This window comes from Gavialis gangeticus, unplaced genomic scaffold (assembly GCF_001723915.1).
Source record: "Gavialis gangeticus isolate Ggan-Ray unplaced genomic scaffold, GavGan_comp1, whole genome shotgun sequence".
Taxonomy (NCBI): domain Eukaryota; kingdom Metazoa; phylum Chordata; order Crocodylia; family Gavialidae; genus Gavialis; species Gavialis gangeticus.
The window spans coordinates 98,400,836-98,412,571 of record NW_017729032.1 but is presented as its reverse complement, the minus strand read 5'-3'; the positions used below and the strand labels follow the sequence as shown (position 1 = coordinate 98,412,571).

The following is an 11,736-nucleotide window of genomic DNA, read 5'->3' as shown; positions in this document are numbered from 1 at the left end:
TCTGTAGATAGATAAAACATCATAATTCAGGTTTTTTCCTCCTCCACCTACATCCCTGCCTCAGGAGGATCCTCAAAACTAGTGGTATTGGGTCTTGATTTTTTAGTGATATAGTGCAGCAGCAAGGGCAAGGAAAATGGCAAAATTAATCTAAAATAGTCCTTCACCAGAAAGAAAAGGAACATGGCAGGAGGAACTCCCTCCTTTTTAACCCTGCCCCATTAACGAAGATTATATTGTTTTCTTTGCACCAAAGCCAGTCATAATCAAGAAACTATCATGACATCTACCCTCATCACAGTAAAAACGAAACAAAAAAAATATTTAGTCTGAGGTCAGGCAGAAGGCAGAATTAGGGTGTCCATAGTATCTGACAAAGTAAACTGTCACTCACTTCTCTGTGAATTTGTTTTTAAGATGCTACCCTGCTCTGCCTTCTTTACATAGTTCTCTCATGCATTCAAATTAAACACATTACTTGTTCCTTCTCCTTTGGGTATCCTGAGGCATTTTACAGATTCTTCATTACTACAGTATAAAATCAGAATGATAAAAATCAGAAGATGCCAACTCAATCATAGCTATGACCAAATTAATTAGTTTTGACTACCTTGGGGTCTATCTTGCTTATTTAGGATGTAAGCTATTTTGGGACACAGACCACCTGCTATTTTCTCTTGTGAAGTACTGAGCATAGTGCCTAAAGGCAAACCAGCAATTAATCTAATAAAGATGTTTAATAGTATTGATTATGATGGTAACAGCAATACTGGTAAAAAGCTTTACTTAGCACCAACAAGCCAAAAACCAAATGGCTGCTTTGACAGCGAAAACTAGTGGTACTCCACCAAGACGAGATAAATTACAGCCCCCAACCAGGTCTGGTTCCTACCACTGACCTGCCTTCTTGAAGAAGGGGAATCTTGAGATCTCAACAAAGTTGTTCACTGTCACAAATTTCTCTCATGTTGTCAGTATTGGTTCAGCTCTGAATCTCTACTTAAGGTCCAAGGCAGCTGCCCAGATATCTTCAACATTTACAACTGTAATGACTCTGGAGCTGGCACTAGCAGTTGATGCATTGCCAATTAGTATTGATTTTTTACTAATGGAGGCTGTCTTTTTTTCTAGTGTTGTGTTCTGCTGATAGCCTGTACTGGATGACAGGTTAAAAGATTTTCATTCCTTAGTATCACCTTTAAACATCAGTATCACCATTAGAAGAAATGTACTCCTCTCACTCAGCTGAACATATCTTTATTACCTCATTAAGCTGCAGGTTTTTTACCTGGAGCACATTCTCCAGCCCTGAGCTTCTTCCTGATCTTTTGAAAATTTGATTAATTCTTTTCTGTGCTTTCAAATTTCTGGACCTTCTGTAACAGTAGAAGAAATGAGTGAAGAGTCAGGTTCTGAACCACCGGACCCTTCATCTTCTCCCGAAGATCTGTTATATTTTTCCAATGAGTTTCTTTTCCTCTCTTATCATAGGGATCTTTGAAATTCATGCTGGGATTGCGCAGTACAGTGCAGCAGCTTCTTTAATCTTGGAGCTTTCCCTCCCCCTGCCACTGATTGGCAGAGGGTCCTGTCACTCATCACTCACTGTCTGCGCCTGATGTCCAGAAGGTAAAAACTGCAGTAGTTTTTGCCTCCCGGCCATCAGGCACAGGTGATGAACACTGTGGCCTGTCTACCAATCAGCGGTTGGAGGATGGGCGAGCATGGGGAAACTCCAAGATTAAAGAAGCTGCCATTCTGTGTACTTCCAGTGCAAATTTTGGAGATCCCTACATTCAGTCATGAATCATTAGAGTGCTTTTCAGGACTCACTGTGTCAAAGAGCTTATGTGGTGGGGAGTGAGACTTCAATGACTGAGGAGAAAACCCGTAAGTTGTTTCATATCTTTCACTCCAGACAAGATAGTAGTGTCTGTATTCCTATGTCGCAACTAGTCCAATTATGGACTCTTCACTTCACCTTTGTAGAATTTTTATGTCAACTGGTTCGCCTTTAGCCCACAAGGCAAGGATTTGCTTCCATCTTCGGAACACAAGATTTGTCCCTACAGATCTTGAAGAATCCTATTTTTGATCACTGCGATTTTTTTTCTTAGACACCTTATTCTCTGAATGGTCTTTTAGATGTCCATTGTTGCATCAGCCAGATCAGTCAATGAATTTGAAATTTTCATGCTTTCATGACGCATCCCTTTTTTACCATATTTCATTACAAGAAGGTGGTCTGGAGATCTTACAAATTCCCAAATTGTTTCAGATTTCATTTTGGACCAGGCAGATAGGAAAATAACTATAACCTCTTACTGTTGTAGAAAAGGGGAAAAACGGCAAACAGTTCAATCCTTCTGTTTCTCCTCTCCCCCCCACCCCCCAAATATCCTTTAGTCATCTTTCTTCTTGATCTCAGTAGCCTTGATAAAAAGCCAGACTGTCTCCTCCCAGAGAATATCTAATTGATTTACCCAGTGTATTTCAATCCATCACATGGATGACCTGTCTCTCTTGCTAAATATTGAGGCTCATTTAATTAGTGCTCAGGCTGCCTCTTCAGTCTTCAGGAATATTTTTGTGCATCAGATCTGCAAAATAGCTGCTTGAAGTAATCCTCTCACCCTTCTTAAACGTTCTGCCCTTAACTTGGCTGTAAGATTAAGGGCATGTCTACACTGCAGTTTATGGTCTAATATAGAGGAACCTAAGTTCCTTCATTTAAAATCAGTTCAAGTATTGAAAGCAGTATAGCTATGGCAGCACAGAGTTCAGTATGGGTTAATTTATTTCAGCAGAATAAATTAGCTCAGATGAGCTGTGCGCTGCCATGACAGGAGTGTTTGTAGTACTTGAGCTAAGTCACATAAGGAAGCTTGGATGTTTCTGTGCTATGCTACAGTCTGTAGTGTAGATTTAACACTTAGTTGCCCAGCTGCCAAGCACTCTACATTTGTTATTTAGTTAGTAGCAAATAGGACTCCTATATGACATCTATTGAATGAGCTGTATAACCTGTCAGTTGCCCAGAGCGAGATTAGTATAGACAAAATATCTAAAGAAATCACTGAAGTACATGAAGTAAATCACTGTCTTACATTAACTAATACTAGTACATGGTTTATAATAGGATCCCTAGAGTTATAGGCAAGAAAGAATGACAAGCAAATAGAACAATGGAACAGAATTTACAAGGGTGGAGAGGCATTTTACATATTTATTTTCTTTTTTTCAGTTGTTTGAATTGGGTCCAGATGGGGGAGACCATGAGACTGATGGAGACCTTCTTGCTGAAACCGATGTTTTGGCATATGATTGTGCTGCTAGGTAAGTACTTTCCTTTAGCATGTTTTATTTTGGCATACATTTTAAACATACGTTGGTATGCTGAAGTAAACTGAATTATTAGAATCTGTAATCTGGTAGTGCATTTATCTTTAAAAAAAAAAAAAAAAAGGTAGAAACCATAAACAACAAATACCATTTCACATATTGTTTAAATATTGAGATCTCAAATGGGAAATGAAAGCCTTCCGTCAACGCACTTGTGCTCTTTTGCAGAAACGTGAACTTAAAATTTTATGTCAATTGGATAAGAAAGGATAAAGAAATTATTTCCATGGCACTTTCAAATGTATAAATGTCAAAAGGGCACTTTCAAACATACCTAATGGAATTGACTCTATAGAATTGTGTGGTCCAGTTTGTCTGATCCTGTGAAATTGTGATTATCAAAAGGGCATGTTGTGCTTTGTTTGGCTCATAGTTGAGGGGGTAGGAAAAATGCATACAGGTTTTCCTCGCTTTATGCGGTACACGTGTTCCCGGAAAACTGTGCATAACTTGAATTTGCAGAAAGAGAACCCAATTCAAAAGGAAACAAGCTCACAACAGTGAGAGAGGGAGTGGGGCTGGTGGCACTGGGTTCTTGCTGGCAGTGGGGCTGGACTGTGCTGTGCTCGGGGCAGGCGGTGGTGGCACTGGGAGCAGGGCTGCAGCCACCACAAAATTCACCATAGCCCCACGACCTCCTCTCCCAGCGCTGCTGCTGCCCGCCCCAAGTGCAGCACAGCTGCTATATGTGAGGTGTACACCCCCCTGCACCCACCTCGGCGCCGCTGCTGGCCCCAGCCCACAGCAGCAATCTGCTCTCATCCCACGCACAGATCCAGGAGCACACGGCGGAGCTCCTCACTCACAGCCCTCCCATAGTGCATGTAGCAGCAAGAGCTGTGCACCCCCGTCCCATGCCCTGCACCCACTGACAGTTCCCTCCACTTTGCTCCCTGCTGCAGCCCCTCTACCCCTTCCCCTACAGACTTACCTCGCATATAGCAACGAATTTGCTTATTCAGACCCCACGTAAAATGAGGGAAACCTGTATTTATTACTGAAGTTTATCAGTATGGATGCTCTGTTTTGGGGGGTTGGGGAGTTGGAGTTACCTGTTTTTATATTTTAAGCAACTAGGAGTGACGCATTTGTGCAACAGTACACAATTCAACTTCCACTTTCAAGAAACTAGTTCTACTTTAATTCTGGATTTTGGAGTGCCTTGTTACTTGAAGATCTGTTTAGCTTCTCGTCTATTAGAAATTGATAATAGATTCTCGAAAGGGATTAACTGGAAATGTATATACTTTTAAACAGAAATGTTCCCCAAAAAGTGCTTGGTTGCCATACCATTATGGTAGTACTAGTGTAAAAACAACAACAAAACAACTTTCCTTAAAGTAGCTGTAAATGAACTCTGGCCTTTTATCAATTTCCTGAATAGGCAATTTTATGCACAGCCTGGTGCCATTAAAATCCCAAACTATTTAAAAAAAAAAAAAAACTCATATGTGCCTTTCTCAGAGATGCATTTGCTTCATACTTATCTCTTGATCACACAAGACAGCTGCATTATCCTGCTGTTAATTTGTTGCTCTACATCAGGACTGTTCAACTTTGGCACAGCTTAGGTGCCACATCTCTGACCCACTTGGTTTCATGAACAGCAGGAGAGGCAGCCTCTGGGGCCTGTAGGCTCCATGTTAACGGCTCACAGGGTACCATTTGCCACAGGGTACCATTTGCACAACCATGCTATACCACTATGATTAAGTTGAAAAGAATGGGCTTTTCCCATTCTACCTGCTCATTCATTATTCATTTTCTGTTCAATCAGCAGTTCATTCACTGGTTCCCAAATGATTCTGACTCAGTCACAGTTCTCGTTACCCACTGTCAGTGCTATCCGATTCATTGTCTTCTGTTTCCTGTAGTTCTGCTTCCTGGTGTTACAACTACCCTAAATTTGTTCTCTTTCAATACTATCTCTTTACATTTGTCGTAAATATCTCAGTTCCTTGCTTTATTATTGAGCTGTCATGATGCATGATTACGTTTTCATATCTTCCCCTAGTCAGGTTTCAGTTTTTTCTCTGATAGCATGAATCTAATCTCTGCTCCATTTGCAACACCATATCCCTTTATTTATGGAGAGACTGGAGGTTCTTGGGTTAGGGAAGGGACAACTGAAATGACTGAGTTACTTGGAAATTTCCTAGAAGAAAGGTGAATAGCAAATATTTTCCATTTTTCTCTTGACTCCTGGGGAAGGCACTGCAAGAAGTAGGAAGGTGCAGTAGAAGACTTTAAAATGCATTGGTGCAGGTGGAATGAGTCTTAAAAATGCTGATCTCCATTTTCTAATTCTAAATGGGTATTAAATAGTCACCATATTTAATATTTAATAATCATATTGTCTGTGGATTTCTTTATTTTGGAATTAATCGAGTTCAATCCATTAAATCCTTTCCTTCCCCTCTCCCCCACCCATATTTTCTTCTTTCAGAGAAAAATACGCAATGATGTTTGATGAACCAGTTCTCTTGCAAGCTTGTTGGTGGTACGTAGCATGGGCACGAGTGTCAGGGCCTAGCAGTGACTGTGGATCTCATGGTCAAGCATCCATTACTACAGATGATGGGTAATTATTGTTTTCTGTCAAATTTTTGTATAATAAAAGGCAGCTAATGTTACCTAAATGACAGTGGTGTTTTCTTCTTTCAGTGTTGTTTTCCAGTTTAAGAGTTCCAAGAAATCAAATAATGGTACAGATGTTAATGCAGGACAGATCCCTCAGTTACTATACAGGTAATATTCCTATCCTATTTCAGGGCTGGTTTTAGAAGTTATCTTTTGTAAACACAAGTGCTATAAAGGTATGCCTATAGTGCTAAACAGAACTGATATTATGGAATATTTGAAAACTTGTGGGAGAGTTAAGGGATAGCTGAAAGACAGCAAAGTAAAATGTCATACCAATTTTTGTGCAATTCTAAAAGATCATTCTGATATGTTAAATGTTGGCATTTGGATTAAAACAAAAGATAACAGTATTTCTTCCGTAATTTAAATCCTAGTTCTGTAAGTGCTGTTTTTTTCTTTAATGTACTTCATAAGATTTCTGTGAATGTTGCTTATTGCTTAACTTTCAACAAGTCCAGTTATAAAATGTCTGAAGGGTCACATGAACTTGACCAGTTCACTTTACAAAAATGAATGTTTTGGTTCTTTCTTTCAAATGTAGAGTTAGTGAAAGGTGTGTAACTTGAAGATCTCAAGAAAGTAAACTCTACTTAAATCATCCTTCTCATGAGTTCTGCAGTACATAGTCCCCTGTAATAAAATCTTCCATTTGTCTTTCTAAAAGACAAATTTATTTCCTCAAATATCACTGTTACTCTGTATTTCAGGCAGCTGGCAAGGCCTGTCAACTCCAGAAAAGTTAAGGAAGCAGCACTGAAGATTTTAACTGCATAATCTTCTTTTTTTTTTCTTCTCAGTTGCATCACTTTGAATGTTTTATTTCATCACTCAGCCCTCTTGACCTGCTTTGGCCAAGGCACTAAAATTCCTAGATATAGGGCAGCGTGAATCCAAGTACCTCACCTCAGGAGGCTGAAGGGTTGTCTTCATTGTGATATAACTGTCATATCCAACGAGGATTCAGCCTCCAAACATTCCAGAAAAGGCAGAGTAATCTCTATTACACTTAACCCTGGAAAAATGTAGCAACACCTTCTCCAAAAGTATTGCATCCATATCTCACTTCTTCCCTTTTTGAGTCCAAGTTTGAGTACTGTTACAACAGTAAGACAATGGAATAGACTGCACAGGGAAGTTGTGGAATCTCCTTCACTAGAGGTTTTCAAGAAGAGGCTCTGGATAAGCATTGGTCAGGGTTGATTTAGGAATAGCAGATAACTCTGGAGGAGTTAAGGGTCCCCTCTGATCCTTGATCTACTGCTATGATTCTTGATCTGCTGCTCTTCACTCTTCCGTTCCTGTTCTGCCTTTTTTTGAAATGTGACCTGAAATGCTTCATTAAATATTATGCTGTTTAGGAGAGCTTTGTATCCTGTAATATGCCTGTTCTCATTCAGCAGGCCTCAGCAGCTCTTTCATATTCCTCTTTTTTCTTTTTTGCATTTCTTTTAGTAAATTTTTCACCCTAGATCAGATATCTTTCCTTACTGAGGATACAAATTGGATACAAATCTTACTTATAAATTGGAAGGCAAAATTCAAACAGACTGCCTTTAGATCTAAGAAATGTAAAAACAAGCCCCAGCCTAAATTGGGAAAGCTTGTGCTCCATCCTCAGAGAAAAGTTTCTTAGCATAGCTTTGAGATATTTCTTCAGAAACCGGTAATTAAAGAGTAAATTTGTTTCTAAAAAGTAAATTTTACCATTTTATTTCCAATGTTTTAATGTTTATTTTGTTTTATAATATAGCTCTAAAAAATTAGGCACCTTTTGAAGCAACTTCTAGAATTACAATATTAAAAGCAAGCAGCATCCCTTTGTTCCCAGCCAGTAATCAGTGTTGCTGTGTTCAAAAGTGCTGGCATTTTTCTTGCCCTGTTCTTGTAAGTTTCTGGGCAGACTAGGTACATTGTGTAGCATGCCCATAGGTCAACATATTTAGTTAATTTTGGAATGGAGTAAATCTGTGGTTCTCAACCTTCTTGGACTTGAGGCATCTCTCATTCAGCTCAAGGCACCCCTCCATAACTTTAGTGAATTGAGTGGCACCCAGTTTTGAAAACTAATTTATATCTTTATAGTGCTTACCTTCTTGCATAGGGGCCAGGTAGTGGGGTAGGGTACTTGCCAGGCAGGGACAAGTTTGAGCCTGCCCTTACCTGCTGATCTCCTCATACCTCACTTGCGTCTCACCTCAAGGCACCCTTCAAAAGAGCTAGTGTGTGGCACCCCTGGGTGTTCTGACACCTTAGTTGAGAATCACTGATCCAGAGTGATAAAGGTTCTTCACAGATATCACCTTGATGTCAGTCCTTCTCTCATGAAAGAGCAAAAATCCAATTCATATGCTGTCCACTGATTATAGTTATGAGACTGTGGTACTGAGAGAGAGCTAGTCTCTCAGGCTCTAAGCCATATTTCACTATTCTGCAGCCAAAGGAATGGCAATCCCCTGGTTGTGCATTTGAAGGTGAAGTCAGTGTTGTTACCACTTCTACTTAATTATCAAAAACCTGTATCATTCAAACCCTATATTCCAAACCAAAGCAACAGATTGACAGTATCTTGGTATATTTTCTGGTTTCTTCACTCCAATATCATTTTTTCCTCAAGTGGATTGATCCTTAGACATTTAACTCTAATCTGTCTTACCCTTCTCACTGTAAGACATTATTAGGATCACACATAATTAAGAGACGTCACAAGATTTAACTTTACTTACTGTATTTCATAGTGGTCTCATGTGCCATTGGTTATATAAGACTCGCACAACCTCTCAGGACAGAAGAGCAATTTACATATCAGTGATTGCTCACAAAAAAGAAACCCATGCCATTTTGAGCACTGCTTTTTATTTCTGCCACTATTCTGCCGTATTTTCCTACCCATGTCATGATTATTTGTATCAAAAAGAGCTTTCAAATATAGCCCCATGGATACCTGTTCTGGATCTGTCGCTAGGAATCTAGCAGTACAACAAACTTATTTTCCATATCTTATCCTGATAGATAAAGTAAGCCTTGTCTCCTAACAGAGGTCAAGTGGATTGAACCAAGTGTTTCAACATAGTAACTTTTTAAACAAAAATAGAAAATTAGGTGCTGGTCAAGAATTGACTACCAGCTTACACAACTGGTTTCTTAGTTAAAGACTTTATAATATCTTCTTTAAAGGAAGCAAATGAATTGTCCTCTGCAAGGGAGGAATTGAGAATCTCCACCCTCAGCAAATACCACTACATGAGGGGGGCTGGGGATCTAGTCAGCACGAGCGTGTGGCTTGTAGGGTGAAATATTCTAAGCAAATCCATTACCTCAGAGATTGGTCTCCTTTTGCGGGGGCAGGTGGTTTTACAAGCTTTCCTAAACTTTATTAGCCTTTTGGATCAGTAACCCAATGACCTTTCAATTTTTTTTACTTTTATTTTTCCTTTCTTTCCTGTCAAGTCCATCTCAATACAATGATGCACAGCAATTTGGCTATGAATTGCTGACATTTTGTCGGGGGGCGGGGGAAGAAGCCAATATCATTTCTCTCAAGAAGAGAAGGGCCACCAGAAATACTTCTTATAAAGTCCCTTAACTTTTCAATTACACCAAACTGGGCATCTCTTTCTGAGATGCTGCTGCACAGTCATTACTGTGTATTAGCTAGTACTAAATAAGTGCACAGTAACCAGAACTACTGTGCAGTAGCCCTGGCAAACATCTGTTAAGTGATGCTACTGTGCAGTAGCCTAATAATACTGCGCAGTAGCGTATTAACATTGTCCATGCTGTGATGCGCTACTACTTAGTCAGCGTCTTGTGTAGATATGCCCACTAATTCTTAATTGTCCACTTTGCAGAAGAAACCATTTTCCTCAGAAGTGTGTAGTGGTTTGTACCCCACCATGTCCATAGCGCTAGAGAGGATATACTAGTCTCCTTAGACAAACTATAATGGGTTTTGTATAGGTGGCTTTCAGAAAATGAGAAAGGAAACATTGTGTTGTTCACATTTTGTCACTGTGGTTATTGCAACCAGTGGGGTAATGCATTGTCCTGAAGAAGCAGCTTTCCTCAAGTCAACTTCCCATTGTACTTCTTAGTGGCTTCTTGTAAGCAAAGTAGTTCAGATGCATAGTTTTGCCTCTTGAGAAGTGCTCGGTAATAATTCCCACCTCTTACTGTTCCAAAAAATATGGCCGTGACTACCAACTGATGCTGTTGTCTTGGATTTCTTGAGAGGTGAAAACTGTGTACTTCCTGCTGCATACACTGCTGTTTTGCCTCAGGATCAAGGTGATGAACAAGTTTTTGTTCTTGTGAATTTTTCTGCTTGCTTAAGATTGCTTTAAAAAGTTTCCCTAGAAATCAAGTTAATGCTTTCTTCTGATGAAGGCTCAACATCTCATCTTCCTGAAATTTTCTTATCTACATCTTCAGTAGCGATGGTACACATGGACCCAGTGCTGAGGCCTATTGTCTCAACTATATGACTGATTGTTGATCTTCTGTCATTTATCACCATTTAATAGACTGCATCAACTTGTTCTGGTGTGTTGGTCTCTGGGGCTGTCCTGACTCCAGCTCTTTCTCAGTGTTTACTTCCCCCTTGCTGAAATTTTGCTCTCTGGTGTGTGTTTGTGGGTTTTTTTGCTGTTGTTTATTGTGACATCATCCTCCTGTGTTGCCACCCTATCTTCATGGATTTCCTTTGTTCCCAAGCCTTTCTTAAAAAGGTACGTGATCACTACTCTGATTCCATTCCCCATTTTTCTTCAAATTTTCAGTGACTTGTTTCTTTGACATGTCCTCCTCCAAGTTCTGTACAATTATTTTTAATCTGTTAAAAAGCCCATCAAAATACCAGTATTTTAATTTGTGAAATACTTTGCGTCTTAATATATTATTGTATAGGTCAGGGTAGATGCTTTCTGAGTAGAACATCATAATGCAAACCTCAGAGGCCATACAGAACATAAGTGAATGTTCTGTACCTATGCATAGAATGTAATCATTTTCTAAATATCCTGCAAAATAATGGTTGACAGCTTTACGGATGAGTTTTTAGTTTACTGAAGTTAATGAACTATGATATCAGAGGGATCAATGTGCCTGTTTAGTGATGCGTCCTTAGTTTTCATTTCTTGAAGATCATTTCTAATGATAAATTTAAGGTTAGGGTTTACCTTATAGCCTGAAACTTCAGTTTACTTTAACAGGCCTTCATAATTTTATATTTTGGTTGCAGTGGCGCTTAGAAGATCAACTTCCTTTTTCATCTTGATAAAGACTTAGCTTTATCATAGGGAGTAGAAAGAAGGCCCCAGGAAATGTGGGGCCCTTGCAGGATAAGACAGGGAATCTGGTTGTCACGCCAGACGACAAAGCCAACATATTTAATAACTTCTTTGCCTCTGTCTTCCTCAGTAAGGACCAGAACTGCCACCTCCCTGCTGGGCTCCCTTCGGGCCGCGGGGGAGGCTCACCTGGGCCTAGAGTGAGTGAGGATTTAGTTAGGGAGCTTCTGGAGGGGCTGGACGTTTTTAAGTCAGCCGGCCTGGATGATCTTCACCCTAGAGTCCTAAAGGAACTGGCTGGGGTCATTGCAAGTCCCCTGGCGAGGCTTTATGAACACTCGTGGTGCTCTGGAGAGGTGCCGGAGGACTGGAAGAGGGCCAACGTGGTTCCCATCTTCAAAAAGGG

The 11,736-nt window shown here is 39.9% G+C and overlaps 1 protein-coding gene across 1 annotated transcript in view; it reads left to right on the top strand.

Annotated features, from left to right (window-relative positions):
• MYCBP2 (MYC binding protein 2, E3 ubiquitin protein ligase) overlaps positions 1-11,736 on the top strand; it is a 336,755-nt gene that overhangs the window by 154,179 nt on the left and 170,840 nt on the right. The window contains exons 27-29 of the mRNA XM_019523825.1: positions 3,245-3,336; positions 5,849-5,983; positions 6,067-6,150. Coding sequence (XP_019379370.1) covers positions 3,245-3,336; positions 5,849-5,983; positions 6,067-6,150 — 311 coding nt within the window. The remainder of the gene's footprint in view (positions 1-3,244; positions 3,337-5,848; positions 5,984-6,066; positions 6,151-11,736) is intronic.